The 25109-nt window shown below is 46.8% G+C and overlaps 1 protein-coding gene across 2 annotated transcripts in view; it reads left to right on the forward strand.

Moving 5' to 3' along the window:
• LOC137327504 (ubiquitin-associated and SH3 domain-containing protein A-like) overlaps nt 1-25109 on the forward strand; it is a 102648-nt gene that overhangs the window by 42450 nt on the left and 35089 nt on the right. For both annotated transcript variants that reach the window (XM_067993397.1, XM_067993398.1), the window contains exons 7-9: nt 2727-2865; nt 10573-10681; nt 23762-23884. In XM_067993397.1, the coding sequence (XP_067849498.1) occupies nt 2727-2865; nt 10573-10681; nt 23762-23884 (371 nt within the window). The remainder of the gene's footprint in view (nt 1-2726; nt 2866-10572; nt 10682-23761; nt 23885-25109) is intronic.

Consider the following 25109-nt stretch of genomic DNA (forward strand, 5'->3'; position numbering starts at 1 on the left):
CCACCCTCCCACTGTACAACCCCCCCACTGTACTCCCCACTCCCATTGTACACCCCCCTCCCACAGTACTCAGCCCCCTCCCAAATTACTTCCCCCTCTCACTGTGCTCCCCTCTCCCTCTGTACTCCCCCCCTCACTGTACTCCCCCTCCCACTGTACTCCCCCCACTGTACACCCCCTCCATCTGTACCTCCCCCACTGCCCTCCCCCTCCCACTGTTCACCCACCTCCCATTGTGCACCACCCCCCAGCACACAGAAGGGCTGAGATTCCTGAACTTGCTGGGTTATTGAGATGAGGCCTGAGGTTCGGCTTCGACTGAGGCCACTTTGCCCCGACAGCCGACTCGTTTCAACCATGAGGGTCGGTGTCGGGCACCCAGTGGATTTAAGGACAAATCCTGTACACTGAGTGGGGACTGTGCTCAAAAGGAGTGTGGTCAGGACAGGTGGAAAAATGCTAGAGATTAGGGTGTTAGCTTTGAGGTTGACTGTTACAAGTGGGACACGGGAATCTTCCTCAATCAGAGACAAATACATAGGAATCGCTAGATGAGAAAAAAAACAAGGTCCATCTAGTCCGCCTTCTACCTTTCTGGTAGTCCACATGATACATCAATAATGGAGTTGTTGACTAATCACAGCAATCAATCTCTATCAATTAGTCTACAACAGACCCAGACATGAGGCGAGAAAATCCCCTACTGGTGGAGAGCTTTGGGAACCATAGGTCCAAAGTCACCTGTTCCTCCCAAGTATGCTGCACTTACCACGTCGGGGAATAAATTGGATAAGGGTCTGTTCTGGGCGATGATGCGCTAACATCCCGCGCCTGACGGACCCTGGGCAGGCAAGACGCAAGTTTGGTCCCAAGGGAGCACTTACCTGCAATCGGCGTTCCTTTCCAGGCCTTGCACCTGGAATGGATGCAATTCGCACTTTCCACCACCAGAGGGAGCTCCATCTCTTAAAGGGAGGATGTTTCTTCGAAATCTCTTCAAGGTCGCTGGTACCTGTTATTTGCTGAAAACATCAGTCTACTGTCTGCATGGAGTCTGAACAGAGATCAGACATCGCACACATAAAACACAGATGCAGATTCCATCCCTATGTTTACACACTGATGAGTTAAGTTAAAACATTCAATAAAGATTGCGCACTACTAAATCCCACATCCTCCAATCTGCACGCCAGACCTCACCAGTCTGCTGATCTGAGTTGGTACACCTGGGAGAGTGCGTGCACCAAGGTTCTCTGCTGATACACTAGAGACCTTGGGTGCAAGAGGTGGACAGAAGGAGGGACATCCTATATCCACAGGGGGGCAAGATGCCCTCCAGACATATATCCAAAAGGCAGTGGGAGGCAGCGGTGGACAAAGTCAATGCCAGACACACAGCATCATGAATATAGATGCAGTGCAGGAAGAAGTTCAATGCTTTGACATGAGTGGCCAAGGTGAGTGAGGTCAACTGTCAAGTGGCGTCTCCGACCAACTGCTCCACGCACTACACCCCTCATCCCCTACATACCAACAAACTCTTTCCATCAGTACTCAACTCTTCCATCCAGATGCTTCCTCCCACCCTTACATATTACCACTGTTTCAAGCCGCCCACCCACAACTCACAGGCCACACACACTGGCAGCTATTCAACCATGACAGGCACATCACCCCAGGCACACGTCCTGCTTTCTTGCAGGAGAAGGTGGCACATATCAAGAGGCAGCAAGTGGCAGTGGCATTTAGCCCCTCGAGCCTGTTTCGCCATTCAGTGAGATCATGGTGGACCTGTGACCTAACTCCATATAGCCGCCGTAGCCCCATATGCCTTCATACCTTTGGTTCACAGAAATCTATCAATCTCAGATTTAACACTCACAAGTGAGCTAGCATCAACTGCCGTCAGCAGAAGAGCATTCCAAACGTCTCCCACCCTTTGCGTGTAGAAGCATTTCCTAACTTCACTCCTGCACGTCCTGGCTCTAAATGTTAGGCTATATCCCCACGTCCTAGTATTGAAGTCTAGGAGACCTCCAAAAACAGTTACAAATGTCTCAGCAGCCAGAGGCAATAATCCAGCCACTAACCTGTAAATCCTGCATGGTCCCTTTAAATAGCACTGGTGGGGGGTCCTCCAGGCACTCTAAGACACGTTCAGATGGTCGGGGTTAAGACTGTGCGTTGAGTTGAGCGTTAAGTCCCAAAATGGTGTCTATCACTTTAAATCAGCGTTGCACACTGATTGAAGCCATTTTCTCCCTACTTTACATGATTCCAGCGTTCATTATCTGCGCCTGCGCTAACTCCTATACCAAGATGGCATCTGGCACACGTCACGCAGGAAACATACGTGCGCATCCAAGACGCCATCTTGGATGTCAGAGAGGCCATGTGGCGCCGAAACAACGGGCGTTACACGGCCCAATTTAGCGCCCGTCATTTCTCAAATTACTCTTATACTTTCTCCCAAAATACACCAGGGATTTGTACACATCTAAGGCAGAGACCAGCATTCCCACTCGAGGTATCAAGGATAGTGATAGGAGTGTGAGGTGACTTTTTAAATGATAATTCTGATCATATAACATATTTCCAATAGAATTAGAAGCTACTAATTATGAAAAAATCCATCATAACATTTGTGACAAATCAGCTCTTTATAACATGAATTTCTTTAGTTTATGATTTTAACTCACACATCTATTTATTTATCTTTTTAATAGGATATATGTTTTTTGTCAGACGCAAGTGAAAGCCACGACAAGTGTTGAGGAACAAAGTCTTTCATCTTCAATAAGTGGAGTTCTTGCACCTTCACAACCACGAGCAACTAACAGTATTCACAAACTACTAGAGACACAGGTAACTGCAAAAACACAATCAGTCCTTGTAAAACAACTAAAGATCTCAGTAAACGTTCTCCAACTAACATTATGGGCTTCAGTTCACCAAAAGCCATCCTTATGCCACAAATACTGTTAAAAACAGACCTCAAGATGTTTAATGCAGGCACTTTAGAAAGGACAGGGCCATGCAAAATCTGCCAGCTTGTGCTCACTGTATTGCCAGAGAAATGATATATTTTTCTGATAATATATGTGTGCCTATTTAATGATGTTAGGGGAAATGGGACTAACTGGATTGCTCTTACAAAGAGCCGGCACGGGCTTGATGGGCCAAATGGCCTCCTTCTGCGTTGTAACCATTCTATGATTCTATGCCTCTGCACTACAGTACCATAACTGGTAATAATGCAAACCATTACCAGTAATTATGCAAACCATAACCGGTAATAATGCAAACCATAACCAGTAATAATGCAAACCATTACCGGTAATAATGCAAACCATAACCGGTAATAATGCAAAGGGCCCTGCCCTGCTCCCTCTGTTTTACTCTTACCACCATACCCTTAGACGTTGCTTTCTCTCCTCCCTCAGCCATTGGTTCCTCTGTGCTTCACGCTGGTCTTCTCCCCCATCATTGCTCGATGAGTTAGGAGGGCTGCTCCTATTGGAGGATACGGTGTTCAAACACTGCTCCATGGCATAGCAACTGAAACCATTAATAATGTGATGAGAATCCGCCCCATCATCTCACACTCAACAGAGCTGCACAGCCAGTTTGCAACTGGTTAGCTGTCTTTACCATGCAACTAGTTAGCTGTCTTTACCATGCTACTGGTTAGCTGTCTTTAGAGTCAGCCAGTTAAGAATATTCTCACAGACCTTTGGGGTAGATTTTGGTCTGGGCCTGTTTCCTGGCTCAGACTTGGCGCCTGAACCAGGAGGTCGGAGAATCGATGGAACTTGGTCCTCAAGCCTCATCAACATACTCGGGTGAGCTGCCGGCGCAGGTCCTGTCTCCATAGGCAGCTCGGCCCGAACAGACACCACCAAGAAAAGAGTATAAGGGCCATGAGCGAGGATGAGTTCCTAGCAAACAGCATGATGGTGAGCGATGAATGATGGTGAGCGATGAATGATGGTGAGCGATGAATGATGGTGAGCAATGAACGATGGTGAGCAATGAACGATGGTGAGCAATGAACGATGGTGAACGATGGTGAGTGATGAGGGAAAGGCCAGGAGAATGTGGGATTTCAGGCTCAGGCAGAGTTCAGACACAGACGGTGTTCAATCACTAAATTGTCAGTTAATTTTATTCAAGGCTTAAGAGAAAATAGTTTATTTGAAGGAGCTGGAGCCTGTGATGTGGGAAATTCAGCATAGTTTAGGTGTCTGGGATGAGCACGAGTACGGGAAGGGCCTCTGTCCAAACACAAGGGGGTCAATATTAACCCCCATGTCAGGCGGGAGAGGGTCAGAGTGAGTTTAAAATTAATAATCGGGGAGTGTGACCCCAACATGCTGAGTACGTGCCCGTTGCCGCCATTTTTATGACGATGGGTTTCGAGCTGCACAAGTCCCGTTTGGAGAGGTGGGAAACCTCATTATAATATCTAAATCAGACTTCCACAGTGCAGCTGGGAGCCGGCTGGGTGTCCCGGGTTCAGGAAAGCAGGCAGCTCAAGGGAGGTGAGAGCAGCCGGATCCAACAGGTTAGAGCTTTTTACAGTACTCCTTGTGGGCCAGGAGGAGCAGGAGCCCCCATCTCCATCCCAGCCACATAAGCAAGCCTTCGGCCCCTCCTCACTGCCATGATCGGCCGACCGCTCCCCCCCCCATCTCCAATCACCGACCCCCCACCTCCAACCCCCAACCCCCCCCTCCAAACCCAGACCCCCGCTCCAACCCCCACCTCCAACCCCCGACCCCCCGTCCAAACTCCGACCCCCGCTCCAACCCCCACCTCCAAACCCGAAACCCCTCCAACCCCCAAGCCCCTACCACCAACCCTTTATCCCCCCCCTCCAACCCCTTATCCCCTCCTCCAAACCCCAACCCCTGCTCCAACCCCCAAACCCGCCTCCAATCCCTGACCCCCCCTCCAATCCCCCACCCCCCAACTCCCGACTCCCTACCTCCAGCCCCCGACTCCCGACCTCCAACCCCCGACTCCCTACCTCCAACCCCCAACCCCGCCTCCAACCCCCAACCATCCTCCAACCCCCAACCACCCTCCAACCCCTGACCCCCACTCCAACCCCCAACCCCCTCCAATCCCTGAACCCCACATCCAACCCCCAAACCCCGAACCCCCGACCCCCACCTCCAACCCCCAACCCCGCCACCTCCGACCTCCTGTCTCTCAATAGGACAACCACCCTCCCATCCAAGCTCCGGTCTTTCCTGATTGCCAGGGACCGTCCCCATCGATCCCCGACTGCCGTTGGTATTCCCAACCAGTTGCTGGAAGGAGAAAATGTTAATGAAGTCCTGCCGTTAAATTCATCCTCCCCTACATGCTCCGCTGCACCCTCCGCCACACTCTACAGGCCGAGTCGTCCCAATCTCTTCTCATACGACAGTCCTGCCAGCCCAGGAATCAGTCTGGTGAACCTTTGCTGCAATCCCTCTATCGCAAGTATATCCTTTCTTAGGTAAGGAGACCAAAACTGCACACAGGTGTGGTTTCACGAAGGCCCTGTAAAACTGCAGTAAGACATCCTTGCTCCTATACCTGTACGGTAGCATAGTGGTTATGTTACTGGGCTAGTAATCCAGAGGCCTGGACTAAAATCCAGAGTCATGAGTTCAAATCCCGCCACGGCAGCTGGCGAATTTAAATTCAATTAATTAAAATAAAATCTGGAATTAAAATACCAGTATCAGTAATGATGGCCATGAAACTACCGGATTGTCGTAAAAACCCATCTGGTTCACTAATGTCCTTTAGGGAAGGAAGCCTGCCGCCCTTACCCGGTCTGGCCTACATGTGACTCCAGTCCTACAGCAATGTGGTTGATTCTTAATTGCCCTCTGAAATGGCCTAGCAAGCCACTCAGTTGTAAAATCTCGCTACGAAAAGTCATAATAAGAATAAAACCGGACGGACCACTAGGCACCAGACACGACAACGGCAAAACACCAAGCCCAGTCGACCCTGCAAGGTCCTCCTTACTAACATCTGGGGACTTGTGCCAAAATTGGGAGAGCTGTCCCATAGACTAGTCAAGCAACAGCCTGACATAGCCATACTCACAGAATCATATCTTTCAGCCAACGTCCCAGACTCTTCCATCACCAGAGGTACAGTGTACAGTGATATACAGTCAGGAGGGAGTGGCCCTGGGAGTCCTCAACATTGACTCTGGACCCCATGAAATCTCATGGCATCAGGTCAAACATGGGCAAGGAAACCTCCTGCTGATTACCACCTACCGTCCTCCCTCAGCTGATGAATCAGTCCTCCTCCATGTTGAACACCACTTGGAGGAAGCACTGAGGGTAGCAAGGGCACAAAATGTACTCTGGGTGGGGGACTTCAATGTCCATCACCAAGAGTGGCTCGGTAGCACCACTACTGACCGAGCTGGCCGAGTCCTGAAGGACATAGCTGCTAGACTGGGCCTGCGGCAGGTGGTGAGCGAACCAACACGAGGGAAAAACTTACTTGACCTCGTCCTCACCAATCTACCTGTCGCAAATGCATCTGTCCATGACAGTATTGGTAGGAGTGACCACCGCACAGTCCTCATGGAGATGAAATCCCGTCTTCGCACTGAGGACACCATCCAACGTGTTGTGTGGCACTACCACCGTGCTAAATGGGATAGATTCAGAACAGATCTAGCAGCTCAAAACTGGGCATCCATGAGGCGCTGTGGGCCATCAGCAGCAGCAGAATTGTATTCCAGCACAATCTGTAACCTCATGGCCCGGCATATTCCTCACTCTACCATTACCAACAAGCCAGGGGATCAACCCTGGTTCAATGAGGAGTGTAGAAGAGCATGCCAGGAGCAGCACCAGGCGTACCGAAAAATGAGGTGCCAACCTGGTGAAGCTACAACTCAGGACGACATGCATGCTAAACAGCGGAAGCAACATGCTATAGACAGAGCTAAGCGATTCCACAACCAACGGATCAGATCAAAGCTCTGCAGTCCTGCCACATCCAGTCGTGAATGGTGGTGGACAATTAAACAACTAACGGGAGGAGGAGGCTCTGCAAACATCCCCATTCTCAATGATGGCGGAGTCCAGCACGTGAGTGCAAAAGACAAGGCTGAAGCGTTTGCAACCATCTTCAGCCAGAAGTGCCAAGTGGATAATCCATCTCAGCCTCCTCCCGATATCCCCACCATCACGGAAGCCAGTCTTCGGCCAATTCGATTCACTCCACGTGATATCAAGAAACGGCTGAGTGCACTGGATACAGCAAAGGCTATGGGCCCCGACAACATCCCAGCTGTAGTGCTGAAGACTTGTGCTCCAGAACTAGCTGCGCCTCCAGCCAAGCTGTTCCAGTACAGCTACAACACTGGCATCCACCCGACAATGTGGAAAATTGCCCAGGTATGTCCTGTCCACAAAAAGCAGGACAAATCCAATCCGGCCAATTACCGCCCCATCAGTCTACTCTCAATCATCAGCAAAGTGATGGAAGGTGTCGTCGACAGTGCTATCAAGCGGCACTTACTTACCAATAACCTGCTCACCGATGCTCAGTTTGGGTTCCGCCAGGACCACTCGGCTCCAGACCTCATTACAGCCTTGGTCCAAACATGGACAAAAGAGCTGAATTCCAGAGGTGAGGTGAGAGTGACTGCCCTTGACATCAAGGCAGCATTTGACCGAGTGTGGCACCAAGGAGCCCTAGTAAAATTGAAGTCCATGGGAATCAGGGGGAAAACTCTCCAGTGGCTGGAGTCATACCTAGCACAAAGGAAGATGGTAGTGGTTGTTGGAGGCCAATCATCTCAGCCCCAGGGCATTGCTGCAGGAGTTCCTCAGGGCAGTGTCCTAGGCCCAACCATCTTCAGCTGCTTCATCAATGACCTTCCCTCCATCATAAGGTCAGAAATGGGGATGTTCGCTGATGACTGCACAGTGTTCAGTTCCATTCGCAACCCCTCAGATAATGAAGCAGTCCGAGCCTGCATGCAGCAAGACCTGGACAACATCCAGGCTTGGGCTCATAAGTGGCAAGTAACATTCGCGCCAGATAAGTGCCAGGCAATGACCATCTCCAACAAGAGAGAGTCTAACCACCTCCCCTTGACATTCAACGGCATTACCATCGTCGAATCCCCCACCATCAACATCCTGGGGGTCACCATTGACCAGAAACTTAACTGGACCAGCCACATAAATACTGTGGCTACAAGAGCAGGTCAGAGGCTGGGTATTCTGCGGCGAGTGACTCACCTCCTGACTCCCCAAAGCCTTTCCACCATCTACAAGGCACAAGTCAGGAGTGTGATGGAATACTCTCCACTTGCCTGGATGAGTGCAGCTCCAACAACACTCAAGAAGCTCGACACCATCCAAGATAAAGCAGCCCGCTTGATTGGCACCCCATCCACCACCCTAAACATTCACTCCCTTCACCACCGGCGCACTGTGGCTGCAGTGTGCACCATCCACAGGATGCACTGCAGCAACTCGCCAAGGCTTCTTCGACAGCACCTCCCAAACCCGCGACCTCTACCACCTAGAAGGACAAGGGCAGCAGGCGCATGGGAACAACACCACCTGCACGTTCCCCTCCAAGTCACACACCATCCCGACTTGGAAATATATCGCCGTTCCTTCATTGTCGCTGGGTCAAAATCCTGGAACTCCCTTCCTAACAGCACTGTGGGAGAACCGTCACCACACGGACTGCAGCGGTTCAAGAAGGCGGCTCACCACCACCTTCTCGAGGGCAATTAGGGATGGGCAATAAATGCCGGCCTTGCCAGCGACGCCCACATCCCGTGAACGAATAAAAAAAAAGCCTCTTGCAATGAAGGCCAACATACCATTTGCCTTCCTAACTGCTTGCTGCACCTGCATGTTTGCTTTCAGTGACTGGTGTACAGGGACACCCAGGTCCCTTTGTACATCAACATTCCCCAATCTATTACCATTTAAATAAACTGCCTTTCTGTTTTTCCTTCCGAAGCAGATAACTTCACATTTATCCACATTTATCCACATCTGCCATGTGTTTGCACACTCACTCAACTTGTCTAAATCGCCTTGAAGCCTCTTTGCATCCTCCTCACAACTCACGATCCCACCTAGTTTTGTGTCGTCGGCAAATTTGGAAATATTATATTTGGTTCCCTCATCCAAATCATTAATATATATTGTGAATAGCTGGGGCCCAAGCACTGATCCCTGCGGTGCCCCACTAGTCACTGCCTGCCACCCCGAAAAAGACCCATTTATTCCTACTCTCTGTTTCCTGTCTGTTAACCAATTTTCAATCCATGCCAGTATATTACCCCCAATCCCATGTGCTTTAATTTTGCACACTAACCTCTTATGTGGGACTTTATCAAAGACGTTCTGAAAATCCAAATAAACCACATCCTTATTTATTCCCCCTTATCTATTCTACCAGTTACATCCTAAAAAAACTCCAGTAGGTTTGTCAAACATGATTTCCCTTTCTTAAATCCATGTTGACTTTGTCTAATCCCAGGGCTGTGGCTGTGGGGCTGGTTAATTTTGGGGCTGAGGGGCTGGATAATATCGGGGCTGGTTAATATCAGTGACCAAACAGAGCCTTCTTCTCACATATCAATCCCTACATTTCAGTAATTGCCTTTAATACGATGTCTCAACCTCATACTCCTCATCAAAAAAACAGGAACATAATCCATGTTGCTATTCTCTTGCTCAGAGCTGGATTTATAGGAGACCTGAACACTGCCCCTTTAAGTGATTGAAACTAAAGCTTTTTAAACGGAAGTGCTGGTTCCTCCCTTTTACCAAATCAGCAAGAAGAAGGTAGGTGGAGGGGGTTCGTGCCTCATGAATCTGGCAGTGGGAAGGGGCCAGAAGTGGGAGGGATATCTCCACAGGCCTCGGGGAGCTGGGGCTAAAAGCAGAATTAGGACCAGAAGACTCAAGGGAATTATTTCAGGGCAGGAGCAGGATTAGGATCAGGATCAGGGCCAGGATCATGAGCAGGATCAGGGCCAGGATCATGAGCAGGAGCAGGATCAGGATCAGGATCAGAGCCAGGATCATGAGCAGGAGCAGGAGCAGGATCAGGATCAGGGCCAGGATCATGAGCAGGAGCAGGGCCAGGATCATGAGCAGGAGCAGGATCTGGATAAGGAGCCTGAGAAAAAAAATAAAGATAAGAGGAACTTATATTAAAACAGGGAACAAGGAAATTTAGTGGTCTGGCCAGTAAAATGTATTGAGCTGGGAGAGGGAAAGGTGAAGCATTAAATCAGCACCTACTGGTGCAGTCATTGTTCACATAGGAACACGCCATTATAAAATTAACATTGTAAATGTTCATATAAATATGTTAACATTTGTGGCAACAGGAAGTTAAGATTTTGGGACAGGAAGCTGGTGACATCACAAGACACTAATTAATTGCTATTGTTGACATTTCATGACAAACAAGTTAAATCGAGTATAACACTGATTCTAATGAAGTACTTATTTAAATGGTCATGTTAAGTCTGTCATTACTGTGTAATTTCCCATCTTACAGCTGATTGAGGCAGTTTCCTCGAGGAGACAACTCTTTGTCATACGGCACGGTGAGAGAGTGGACTTGGTGTTTGGCAAGTCCTGGTTAGCGCAATGCATCAGTGCAGAAGGTATGTTTAAGATGGAGAATGGAAGTAAGTGACAAGAAATATCCAGCGGCTTTCTGTGACTCACCTAGTATTAAACTCAAGTGAAGCTCATGATAATGTGATAAGCTGCCAACAAATTACATCATTCACTTTTCCTGCTGTTTTCTCTTTTCTATCCTATAATCCATCCCATGCTAAGGTTTGTTCCCTCTTGTTATCATCTCACTGATCAGTGAAAACAATCTCTCACTACTTATCATATCATGTTTAAAAATTCATTCTCGGGATGTGGGTGTCACTAGCAAGGCCGGCATTTATTGCCCATCCCTAGTTTCAAAAAAAATATATTCCACTGAGGAAAAAAGGGTGTAAAGGAAATGCCAGCCATCCGTGGCTAAGTAAAGAAATTAAGGATAGTATCCGACTAAAAACAAGGGCATATAAGGTAGCCAAACTTAGTGGGAGGATAGAAGATTGGGAAGTCTTCAAAAGACAGCAAAAAGTAACGAAAGGATTGATTAAGAAAGGGAAGATAGATTATGAAAATTAGCAAAAAATATAAAAACAGATAGCAAGAGTTTCTATAGTTATACAAAAAGAAAAAGGGTGGCTAAGGCAAACGTAGGTCCCTTAGAGGATGAGACTGGGAAATTAATGGTGGGAAACATGGAGATGGCAAAAATGCTGAACAAATATTTTGTTTCAGTCTTTACGGTAGAGGACACTAAGAATATCCCAACACTGGACAAAAAGGGGGCTCTAGGGGGGAGGAGCTAAATACGATTAAAATCACTAAGGAATTGGTACTCAGTAAATTAATGAGACTCAAGGCGGATAAATCCCCTGGACCTAATGGCTTACATCCTAGGGTCTTGAGGGAAGTGGCCGTAGGGATTGTGGATGCTTTGGTAATAATTTTCCAAAATTCTCTGGACTCGGCAAAGGTCCCGGCAGATTGGAAAACTGCTAATGTAACACCCTTATTTAAAAAGGGTAGTAGGCAGAAGGCTGGAAATTATAGACCAGTTAGCCTAACATCTGTGGTGGGTAAGATTTTGGAGTCTATTATTAAGGAGACAGTAACGGAACATTTGGATAAACATAATTTAATAGGACAAAGTCAGCATGGCTTTATGAAGGGGAAGTCATGTCTGACAAATTTGCTTGAGTTCTTTGAGGACATAACGTACAGGGTGGATAAAGGGGAACCAGTGGACGTAGTGTATTTAGACTTCCAGAAGGCATTCGACAAGGTGCCACACAAAAGATTATTGCTCAAGATAAAGAATCACTGGATTGGGGGTAATATTCTGGCATGGGTGGAGGATTGGTTATCTAACAGGAAGCAGAGAGTTGGGATAAATGGTTCATTCTCGGACTGGCAACCAGTAGCCAGTGGTGTTCCGCAGGGGTCGGTGCTGGGTCCCCAACTCTTTATAATCTATATTAACGATTTGGAGGAGGGGACCGAGTGTAACATATCAAAGTTTGCAGATGATACAAAGATGGGAGGGAAAGTAGAGAGTGAGGAGGACATAAAAAACCCTAAGGGGATACAGACAGGCTGGGTGAGTGGGCGGAGATTTGGCAGATGCAATACAATATTGGAAAATGTGAGGTTATGCACTTTGGCAGGAAAAATCAGAGAGCAAGTTATTATCTTAATGGCGAGAAACTGGAAAATACTGCAGTACAAAGGGATCTGGGGGTCCAAGTGCAAGAAAATCAAAAAGTTAGTATGCAGGTGCAGCAGGTGATCAAGAAGGCCAACGGAATGTTGGCTTTTATTGCTAGGGGGATAGAATATAAAAACAGGGAGGTATTGCTGCAGTTATATAAGGTATTGGTGAGACCGCACCTGGAATACTGCATACAGTTTTGGTGTCCATACTTAAGAAAAGACATACTTGCTCTCGAGGCAGTACAAAGAAGGTTCACTCGGTTAATCCCGGGGATGAGGGGGCGGACATATGAGGAGAGGTTGAGTAGATTGGGACTCTACTCATTGGAGTTCAGAAGAATGAGAGGCGATCTTATTGAAACATATAAGATTGTGAAGGGGCTTGATCAGGTGGATGTGGTAAGGATGTTCCCAAGGATGGGTGAAACTAGAACTAGGGGGCATAATCTTAGAATAAGGGGCTGCTCTTTCAAAACTGAGATGAGGAGAAACTTCTTCACTCAGAGGGGAGTAGGTCTGTGGAATTTGCTGCCCCAGGCAGCTGTGGAAGCTACATCATTAAATAAATTTAAAACAGAAATAGACAGTTTCCTAGAAGTAAAGGGAATTAGGGGTTACGGGGAGCAGGCAGGAAATTGGACATGAATTTAGATTTGAGGTTAGGATCAGATCAGCCATGATCTTATTGAATGGTGGAGCAGGCTCGAGGGGCCGATTGGCAAACTCCTGCTCCTATTTCTTATGTTCTTATGTCCTTGAGAAGGACCACTGGAGTCCGTGTGGTGTATAAGATGTACATATTTTACAAAAGGCTCTTCAAACCCCACACAAACTGAGTGCCGATAATAAAAATAACTAATACTTGGTATTGCAGCAATGCAAGACTCGGAATTTTCTTGGAAAAGCTGATTAAAAATAGGTCACATTAAATGAACAGAAAATCAAAATTTATCAAACAACAATTAATCAATTTTTTAATGCTGTTAGGCAGGGAGTTCCAGGATTTTGACCCAGTGACGATGAAGGAACGGCGATATATTTCCAAGTCGGGATGGTGTGTGAGGTGGTGGAGGTGGTGTTGTTCCCATGCACCTGCTGCCCTTGTTCTTCTAGGTGGTAGAGGTCGTGGGTTTGGGAGGTGCTGTCGAAGAAGCCTTGGCGAGTTGCTGCAGTGCATCCTGTGGATAGTGGGTTCTCTCAACCCCCAACTCGATCGCTGTACCTCCCCCCTGATCACGGTCTTTTCTCCCCCCCCCCGATCATGCTCTTTTCTCCCCCCCGATCACTTTCTCCCCCTCTCACCCCCCCCCCCGATCCCAGTCTCTCTCTTCCCCCCACCCCCCAAACAGGCTCTCTCTCTCTCTCTCTCTCTCTCTCCCCACCTCCCAATCGCAGGCTCGCTCCCCCCACACCTTGATCAGTTCTCTCTCCCCCCCCCGCACCAAACACAGGCTCGCTCTCGCTCTCTCTCTCTCTCTCTCTCTCTCCCCACCCCCCGATCACGTTCTCTCTCCCTTCCCCTCCCCCAAACACAGGCTCTCTCTCTCTCTCGCCCCACCCCCCAATCACGTTCTCTCTCCGTCCCCCCACCAAACACAGGCTCTCTCTCTCTCTCTCTCCCCACCCCCCATCACGTTCTCTCTCCTCCCTACCCTGATCACAGGCTCTCTCTCTCTCTCTCTCTCTCTCTCCACGGGCTCCCAGATCGCAGGTTCTCTATCCACGCCCCCCCGATCGCGGTCTCTCTCCACCACCCCTCCGCCGCCCCCCCCCCCTCCCCCCGCCAATCACGGTCTTTCTCTCTCTCTCTCTCTCTCTCTCTCCCCCCACCCCACACCCCTTCCCACCCCCGATCACGGTCTTTCTCTCTCTCTCTCCCCCCACCCTACACCCCTTCCCACCCCCGATCACGGTCTTTCTCTCTCTCTCTCCCCCCACCCTACACCCCTTCCCACCCCCGATCACGGTCTTTCTCTCTCTCTCTCTCTCTCCCGCCACCCCACCCCCACCCCGATTGCGGTCTCTCTCCACCACCCCCCGATCACGGTCTTTCTCTCTCTCTCTCCCCCCACCCTACACCCCTTCCCACCCCCCAATCACGGTCTTTCTCTCTCTCTCTCTCCCCTCCCCGATTGCGGTGTATCTAACCCACCCCCCCCAATTGCGATCTCTTTCTCTCCACCCCCTCCTGATCTAAAATGTTAGATTTCCTGTCGAAGGTAAAACAGTAATTGAACAATGGGAGGCCTTCAAGGAGGAGGTGGTTCAGGTACAGAGTAGACAAATTCCTATGAGGGGGAAAGGAAAGGCTCGAACTCCCTGAATGACTAAAGATATAGAGATTAAAATGAAACAGAAAAAGAAGGCTTATGATAAATATTGGATTCATAATTCTGTAGAGAACCAGGCTAAATACAGAAAGTATGGAGGAAATGTAAAAAAGGGAATAAGAGGGGTGAAGAGTATGAGAATAGATTAGCGGCTAACATAAAAGGCAACTCAAAAGTCTTTTATAAACATATAAGTTGAAGAGTAATCAAAGGAAGGGTGGGACCGATAATGGACCAAAAAGGAGATTTTCTTGTAGGGGCAGAGGGCATGGCTGAGGTATTAAATGAATACTTTGCATCTGTCTTCTGGAGGAGGTAGTAGAGAAATTGGATAGGATAAAAATAGATAAAGAGGAGGTACTTAAAAAGTTGGCAGTACTTCACGTAGAAAAGTCACCCAGTCCGGATGGGATACATCCAAGGTTACTGAGGGAAGTAAGGGTGGAAATTACGGAGGCTCTGGCCACAATCTTCCAATCCTCCTTAGGTATGGGAGTGGTGCCAGAGGACTGAGGGATTGCAAATGTTAGACCCTTGTCCAAAAAAAGGGAGAGAGACAAACTCGTTAATTACAGGCCAGTCAGCCTAACATGGGGAAACTTTCAGAGACAATAATACGGGACAAAAATAACTGTGACTTGGAAAAATATGGGTTAATAAATGAAAGCCAGTACATATATAGAATCATAGAAGTTTACAACATGGAAACAGGCCCTTCGGCCCAACATGTCCATGTCGCCCAGTTTATACCACTAAGCTAGTCCCAATTTCCTGCACTTGGCCCATATCCCTCTACACCCATCTTACCCATGTAACTGTCCAAATGCTTTTTAAAAGACAAAATTGTACCCGCCTCTACTACTGCCTCGGGCAGCTCGTTCCAGACACTCACCACCCTTTGAGTGAAAAAATTGCCCCTCTGGACCCTTTTGTCTCTCTCCCCTCTCACCTTAAATCTATGTCCCCTCGTTATAGACTCCCCTACCTTTGGGAAAAGATTTTGACTATCTACCTTATCTATGCCCCTCATTATTTTATAGACTTCTATAAGATCACCCCTTAACCTCCTACTCTCCAGGGAAAAAAGTTCCAGTCTATCTAACCTCTCCCTATAAGTCAAACCATCAAGTCCCGGTAGCATCCGAGTAAATCTTTTCTGCACTCTTTCTAGTTTAATAATATCCTTTCTATAATAGGGTGACCAGAACTGTACACAGTATTCCAAGTGTGGCCTTACTAATGTCTTGTACAACTTCAACAAGACATCCCAACTCCTGTATTCAATGTTCTGACCAATGAAACCAAGCATGCCGAATGCCTTCTTCACCACCCTATCCACCTGTGACTCCACTTTCAAGGAGCTATGAACCTGTACTCCTAGATCTCTTTGTTCTATAACTCTCCCCAACGCCCTACCATTAACGGAGTAGGTCCTGGTCAGATTCGATCTACCAAAATGCATCACCTCACATTTATCTAAATTAAACTCCATCTGCCATTCATCGGCCCACTGGACCAATTTATCAAGATCCCGTTGCAATCCTAGATAACCTTCTTCACTGTCCACAATGCCACCAATCTTGGTGTCATCTGCAAACTTACTAACCAATCCTCCTAAATTCTCATCCAAATCATTAATATAAATAACAAATAACAGCGGACCCAGCACCGATCCCTGAGGCACACCGCTGGTCACAGGCCTCCAGTCTGAAAAACAACCCTCTACAACCACCCTCTGTCTTCTGTCGTCAAGCCAATTTTGTATCCAATTGGCTACCACACCTTGGATCCCGTGAGATTTAACCTTACGTAACAACCTACCATGCAGTACCTTGTCAAAGGCTTTGCTAAAGTCCATGTAGACCACGTCTACTGCACAGCCCTCATCTATCTTCTTGGTTACCCCTTCAAAAAACTCAATCAAATTTGTGAGACATGATTTTCCTCTCACAAAACCATGCTGACTGTTCCTAATCAGTCCCTGCCTCTCCAAATGCCTGCAGATCCTGTCTCTCAGAATACCCTCTAACAACTTACCCACTACAGATGTCAGGCTCACTGGTCTGTAGTTCCCAGGCTTTTCCCTGCCGCCCTTCTTAAACAAAGGCACAACATTTGCTACCCTCCAATCTTCAGGCACCTCACCTGTAGCTGTCGATGATTCAAATATCTCTGCTAGGGGACCCGCAATTTCCTCCCTAACCTCCCATAACGTCCTGGGATACATTTCATCAGGTCCCGGAGATTTATCTACCTTGATGCACGCTAAGACTTCCAGCACCTCCCTCTCTGTAATATGTACACTCCTCAAGACATCACTATTTATTTCCCCAAGTTCCCTAACATCCATGCCTTTCTCAACCGTAAATACCGATGTGAAATATTCATTTAGGATCTCACCCATCTCTTGTGGTTCCGCACATAGATGACCTTGTTGATCCTTAAGAGGCCCTACTCTCTCCCTAGTTACTCTTTTGCCCTTTATGTATTTGTAGAAGCTCTTTGGATTCTCCTTTGCCTTATCTGCCAAAGCAATCTCATGTCCCCTTTTTGCCCTCCTGATTTCTCTCTTAACTCTACTCCGGCAATCTCTATATTCTTCAAGGGATCCACTTGATCCCAGCTGTCTATGCATGTCATATGCCTCCTTCTTCTTTTTGACTAGGGCCTCAATCTCCCGAGTCATCCAAGGTTCCCTACTTCTACCAGCCTTGCCCTTCACTTTATAAGGAATGTGCTTACCCTGAACCCTGGTTAACACACTTTTGAAAGCCTCCCACTTACCAGACGTCCCTTTGCCTGCCAACAGACTCTCCCAATCAACTTCTGAAAGTTCCTGTCTAATACCATCAAAATTGGCCTTTCCCCAATTTAGAATTTTAACTTTTGGGCCAGACCTATCCTTCTCCATAGCTATCATAAAACTAATGGAATTATGATCACTGGTCCCAAAGTGATCCCTCACTAACACTTCTGTCACCTGCCCTTCCTTATTTCCCAAGAGGAGGTCAAGTTTTGCCCCCTCTCTGGTCGGGCCATCCACATACTGAATGAGAAATTCCTCCTGAATACACTCAACAAATTTCTCTCCATCCAAGCCCCTAATGCTATGGCTGTCCCAGTCAATGTTGGGAAAGTTAAAGTCCCCTACTATTACCACCCTATTTTTCTTGCAGCTGTCTGTAATTTCCTTACATATTTGCTCCTCAATTTCCCGTTGACTATTTGGGGGTCTGTAGTACAATCCTATCAAAGTGATCTCTCCCTTCTTATTTTTCAGTTCTACCCATATAGACTCTGTGGGCGAACCCTCGGATATATCCCCTCTCACTACTGCCGTGATGTTCTCCCTAATCAAGAACGCAACTCCCCCTCCTCTCTTACCTCCTGCTCTATCTTTCCTATAGCATCTGTACCCTGGAACATTGAGCTGCCAGTCCTGCCCCTCCCTTAGCCATGTTTCAGTAATAGCTATAACATCCCAGTCCCATGTACCCATCCATGCCCTGAGTTCATCTGCCTTGCCCATCAGACTTCTTGCATTGAAATAAATGCAGTTTAATCTAGACTTCCCTTGGTCTTTGCCCTGCTTTCTCAGACCATCTGTCCGGTCATGTTTTGTACACTCTCCTTGACTGCCTTTTGTTTCTGTCACCACTTTACTTCCCACTGACTTCCTGCATCGGTTCCCATCCCCCTGCCACATTAGTTTAAACCTTGCCCAACAGCACTAGCAAACACTCCCCCTCGGACATTGGTTCCAGTCCTGCCCAGATGCAGACCGTCCAATTTGTACTGGTCCCACCTCCCCCAGAACCGGTTCCAATGGCCCAGGAATTTGAATCCCTCCCTCTTGCACCATCTCTCAAGCCACGTATTCATCCTAGCTATCCTGTCATTCCTACTCTGACTAGCCCGTGGCACTGGTAGCAATTCTGAGATTACTACCTTTGAGGTCCTACTTTTTAGTTTAACTCCTAACTCCCTAAATTCAGCTTGTAGGACCTCATCCCGTTTTTTACCTATATTGTTGGTACCTATATGTACCACGACAACTGGCTGTTCACCCTCCCCCTCCAGAATGTCCTGCAGCCGCTCCGAGACATCCCTGACCCTTGCACCAGGGAGGCAACATACCATCCTGGAGTCTCGGTTGCGTCTGCAGAAACGCCTGTCTATTCCCCTTACAATCGAGTCCCCTATCACTATAGCTCTGCCACTCTTTTTCCTGCCCTCCTGTGCAGCAGAGCCAGCCACGGTGCCATGAACCTGGCCGCTGTCACCTTCCCCTGGTGAGCCATCTCCCCCAACAGTATCCAAAACGGTATACCTGTTTTGGAGGGAGATGACCGCAGGGGACCCCTGCACTGCCTTCCTACTCTTCCTCTGTCTGTTGGTCACCCATTCACTATCTCCCTCAGTAACTTTTATCTGTGGTGTGACCAACTCACTGAATGTGCTATCCACGACTTCCTCAGCATCGCGGATGCCCCAAAGTGAGTCCATCCACAGCTCCAGAGCCGTCAAGCGGTCAAACAGTAGCTGCAGCTGGACACACTTCCCGCAGGTGAAGGAATCAGGGATACAGGAAGGATCCCTGAATTCCCACATCCCACAAGAGGAACATGATACGCGTCTGGGATCTCCTGCCATGACTTAACCCTTAAATTAGCTTAACAACAACTACAATGTCAAGAAAAAAAAGGAAAGAAAAACTACTTACCAGTCACCAGCCAATCACTTACCTGTTGGCTGTGACTTCGTGCCTCCAGCAGCTGCAGTAGCTCGATCCTCCTCCTAGTCAACTTGCTTGCCCTCCTCACAGTGCCTCCTTTTTTTTTGGTTGGAGGAGGAGGGAGGGAGGGAAACACAAGTGTTAAAGGAAAATTGCGTTTAACAAACTTGATTGAGTTATTTGATGAAGTAACGGAGAGGATTGATGAGGGTAGTGCGGTTGTTGTATATATGGACTTTCAAAAGGCATTTTACAAAGTATCACGTAATAGACTTGTTAGCAAAATTGAATGGTTAAAGGGACAGTGGTAGCATGGATGCGAAATTGACTAAGACAGAAAGCAGAGAGTGGTGAACGGTTGTTTTACAGACTGGAGGGAAGTATACAGTAGTGTTTTTTCGATATATATTAATGACCTGGATTTTACATAGAATTACATAGAACATACAGCACAGAAACAGGCCATTTGGCCCAACAGGTCCATGCTGGTGTTGATGCTCCACACGAGCCTCCTCCTTCCCTTCTTCCTCTAATCCTATCAGCATATCTTTCTATTCCTTTCTCCCTCATGTGTTTATCGAGCTTCCCCTTAAATGCATCTATGCTATTCACCTCAACTACTCCTTGTGGTAGCGAGTTCCACACTCTTACCACTCTCTGGGTAAAGAAGTTTCTCCCGAATTCACCATTGCATTTATTAGTGACTATCTTATATTTATGGCCCCTAGTTCTGGTCTCCCCCGCAAGTGGAAACATCTTCTCTACATCTACCCTATCAAACCCTTTCATTATCTTATAGACCTCTATCAAGTTATCCCTCAGTCTTCTCTTTTCTAGAGTCTTTCCTGATAGATATAACCTCTCAGTTCTGGTGTCATCCTACTAAATCTTTTTTTGCACCTTCTTCAGTGCCTCTCTATCCTTTTTATAATATGGAGACCAAAACTGTTCACTGTACTCCAAGTGTGGTCTAACCAAGGTTCTGTACAAGTTTAACATAAATTCTCTGCTTTTCAATTCTATCCTTTTAGAAATGAACCCCAGTGCTTGGTTTGCTTTTTTTATGGTCTTATTAACCTGCGTCGCTACTTTTAGTGACTTGTGTATCTGTACCCCCAGATCCCTCTGCTCCTCTATCCCATTTAGACTCTTATTTTCCAAGCAGTATGTGGCCCCCTTATTCTTCCTACTGAAATGTAGTACCTCACATTAATCTTTATTGAAATTCATTTGCCAATTACTCGCCCATTCTGCAAATTTATTAATGTCTTCCTGTATTTTGTCGCAGTCCTCCTCAGTATTAACTGTACCCCCCAATTTGGTGTCGGCCACAAATTTTGAAATTGTTCTTCCGATTCCCGAGTCCAAATCGTTTATGTAAATTGTGAACAACAATGGTCCCAGCACTGATCCTTATAGAACACCACTTCCCACCTTTTGTATAAGGTAGTCTGGGTAACTACCTTTAACCCCTAATCTCTGTTTTCTGTTTTGTAGACAGCTTGTTATCCATTCTGCTACCTGTCCCCTGACTCCACATGCTCTGACCTTAGTCATGAGTCTACTATGCGGTATCTTATCGAAGACCTTTTGAAAATCCAAATATACTATATCCATCCACTATTACACTTTCTGTTACTTCTTCAAAGAATTCAGTAAGATTGGTCAAGCCTGACCTTCCCTTTTGAAATCCATGCTGACTATTCTTTATGTTATTTTTGGTTCCTAGATGTTTTTCTATTGCATCGCTGAGTAAGGATTTCATAATCGTTCCTACTAACGAAGTTAAGCTAATTGGTCTGTAGTTCCCTTGACTTGTTCTATGTCCCTTTTTAAATATAGAAATCACATTAGCTGTCCGCCAGTCCTCTGGCACTATTCCCTTTTCTAATGCAGGGCACAATTTCAAAGTTTGCAGATGACACAAAACTCGAAAATGTAGTAAACAGTGCAGAGGATAATAACAGTCTTCAGGAGGATATAGACAGACTGGTGAAATGGGCAGACACATGGCAGATGAAATTTAACGCAGAGAAGTGTGAAGTGATTCATTTTCTTAGGAAGAATGAGGAGAGGCAATATAAACTAAATGGTACAGTTTTAAAAGGAGTGCGAGTTCAGAGCGACCTGGGGTGTATGTACACAAAGGTGGCAGGACAAGTAGAAAAAGTTATTAAAAATTCATAGTCCAAAAGCAAGGAAGTTATGTTAAACCTTTATGAAACAGTGGTTAGTATCCAGTTGGAGCATTGTGTTCAATTCTGGGCACCACACTTTAGGAAGGCCTTAGAGAGGGTGCAGAGGAGGTTTACTAGAATGGTACCAGGGATGAAGGACTTCAGTCATGTGGCGAGACTAGAAAAGCTGGGATTGTTCGTCTTAGAGCAGAGAAGGTTAAGAAGAGATTTAATAGAGGTGGTCAAAATCATAAGTGTCTTTTGATAGAGTAGAAAGGGAGAAATTGTTTCCAATGGCAGGAGGGTCGATAACCAGAGGACACAGATTTAAAATAATGGGCATACAATCCAGGGGGGAAATGAAAAATGTTCTTATGCAGCAAGTTGTTATGATCTGAAATGCACTGCCTGAAAAGCAGTGGAAGCAGATCCAATAGTAACTTTCAAAGGTGAATTGGATATATACTTGAATGGGAAAAATTTGCAAGGGCAAGAGTAAAGGGCAGGGGAGTGGGACTTATTGGAGAGCTCTTTCAAAGAGCTGGCAGACACATGATGGGCCGAATGGCCTCGTTCTGTGCTGTATGATTCTATGAATGATGGAGTGGGGGGATTTCTCCATGGGCTGCCCCATGTTGAGGGTTCTTGTATCTCAACCTCTGCACCTTTTAGGCTTGGTGCTTTGCCTGAACTAACATGATTCTGTGGTCAATGCTCGATAAGCACTCATTTGGGGTTCTTAGCAAGATTCTTGCTATGGATTTGATATTTAGGCATTTTCTGAGATTCTAAGATATGCAAATGTTCTGCAGGAACGAGTTGGGTGAACGAACTTCCATTTCTCCATCTCCCACTGCTTGTGTGGAATTATCTCCTCAATTCTCCATGGCCTCTTGTGCCTGACAGGTTAATACCCTGACGCTTGGTAATCCTGCCCCCGTTGCCTGCCATTCTCAGGTAATTCCTGGGATGAGAGAGTTGTCCAATGAGGAAAGATTGAGTAGGATGGGCCTATGCTCTCTGGAGTGTGAAGAATGAGAGGTGATCTCATTGAAACGTATAAGATTCTGAGAGGGGTTGACAGGATAGATGATGAGAGGTTGTTTCCCCTGGCTGGAGATTCTAGAACTAAGGGGCATAGTCGCAGGATAAGGGGTCGGCCATTTAAGACTGAGATGAGGGTTGTGAATCTTTGAAATTTTCTACCCCAGAGGACTGAGGATGCTCTGTCGTTGAGTATATTCAAAGCTGAGATTGATAGGTTTTTGGACTCTGGGGGAATCAAGGAATATGGGGATCGGGAGGGAAAGTGGAGTTGAGGTCGAAGATCAACCTTGATCTGATTGAATGGCGGAGCAGGCTCGAGAGGCCAAGCGGCCTAGTCCTGCTCCTATTTCTTATGTTCTTATATTAACAACTATTTTCTCCTGCAGGATGAACGAATAATTTTAATTGTCTGTAACAGTCTCCAAGTTTTTCATTTTATTTGTTGTCATTATTCAACTATTGGAGGGGATTATTAACATCTACAATGGAGTACAGACACGAAAGGCAATACTTACAAAGATTAGCACACATAACACATATGGAGGGATCAGGTGACAGACAAACAGGAGATGGTAACATATTGGTCACTGTTAGGGCAAGGAATGAATACTGAGGTACTTGGTAACCAGTCATGGCACTTAGCTGCCAAGTAAATTACCTTTGCTACCCTTATAAGATCATTAAACTTCTTCTGACACTGGAGGGGTGTTCGAGTGTTAAGGAGTGTCTGAGTGTTAAGGAGTGTCCGAGTGCACCTGCACCAAAAGCTGCTCCTCGGCTTCATTTCAGTTGATAGATTCTCTAACTCACTTTCTGTGGATTTAGCTGCTCTTTTTCTTCCATTTCCTGTTGAACAACATTTGCCTCTTTAAGTGCATTCTGCCGTTAAATGTTGTACTTGTGGCCAAACTCTGCCTTCTTCCAGCCCGTGAGGCATTTCTAGCCTATTGTTGCTCATACTGATGTCAATGATCAGCCAGAATTATGCTCAATAGCTGACACTGGGATTTCTGGCGGGATCTGTATCCTGACAAATCCATGCACACAAATCCCTTCCTGCACAGTGAGGACACTGGGATTTCAGGCCCATAAAGCAGAAATGTCTGATAAAAATTGTTCTTATGTTTTTAGGTAGATATATCAGACCAGACTTAAACTTCCCACACAGTATCCCACAGAGGATTGGTGGGACCAAGGATTACGAACACGATTCCCCTTTATCATCCTGTGGGATATTCCAGTCTAGGTTAATGGGTAAGTTTAAGATGTCGCATTACATAGATTTCAGAAGGACGGTTTTGGCTCCGTGATCCACTTTTAACCCTTCTTTCCGGTTTGCAAACAATACTGTTTTTCTAGGTCAGGTCAAGAATGGCTCAGTGTTGATGTTATTTCCATAAATCACCTCCTGGAGACACAATCCCCAACATTCTTGTAGGGCCGGTCTGAGGGGGATGAGTGGTAGAGCAGATCCTAAATCTACCTTTTTTTATTTGTTCTTGGGATTTGGACAACACGGGCAAGGCATCATTTATTCATATCATAGAATGATACAGCACAGAAGGAGGCCATTCGGCCCATCGTGCCTATGCCAGCTCTTTGGTATTGCCCATCCTTAGTTGTACTGAAAAGGTGGTGTTGGGCCTTCTCCTTGAACTGCTGCAGTCGTGGTGATGGTGCTCCTACAATGGTGTTAGGGAGTGGATAGGCATAGTCCTCATCCCAAATCCTGAGGGATGGAGTCATTTCCATGCTTGGATGGATCTCATTTCCATGGTTGGATAGATCTCATTTCCAAGGTCAGATAGACCTCATTTCCATGGTCGGGTGGGCACCCACCAAACTTTGCCCCTGTAAAACAGAGCAGCCACAGCTGCTCCGCCTGAGATACCCCAAAACTTCCAGGCTGAATATAAAAATTGGCTACAGTAGTTTTCAGCTGCAAGATAACCGATTTTGCCTCAAGACAGAAGGTAATAGATGCCCTCCAGGATCAATTACCTTAATTTGGATTAGGCTTGGGACCGTTGAAAAGGCCGTCCTTGAGTTGCTGCGTACTCCCTCAGCTCCCCTTTGAGGTGGAGAGGGTAGGCGGAAGATATACCCCATTTTCAGCCTCCTGATCTGGAAATTTACTGGTATTCTGCCTTGACCCAGATTGGAAATTCGGGCCCACATTGGCCAAAGTAGACCTCAGTCAGTACATCCACATAAAAGATTAAAGATCATGGTTTAAGTATTTAAAATGTCAAAATGACAACAGCACAGTAGGTACAAAAAGATCAGATGCAGAACTGGTAGACTTGTATTTAAACCTTCCTCAGCTGTCTCTGTACTCAAACCAGGGCACCTGTTTGGTAAATCTTCCCTGAATCACTGGGGTCAGAGTAATCTTTTCCCTTTCCAAGCATGATTCCTGGTAGACCAAAGAAGGAGTAGCAAAGACGGAGCTCCCTGAACAGCTCAATGAGTTCACCCA

Source organism: Heptranchias perlo, chromosome 11, assembly GCF_035084215.1.
Source record: "Heptranchias perlo isolate sHepPer1 chromosome 11, sHepPer1.hap1, whole genome shotgun sequence".
Classification (NCBI taxonomy): domain Eukaryota; kingdom Metazoa; phylum Chordata; class Chondrichthyes; order Hexanchiformes; family Hexanchidae; genus Heptranchias; species Heptranchias perlo.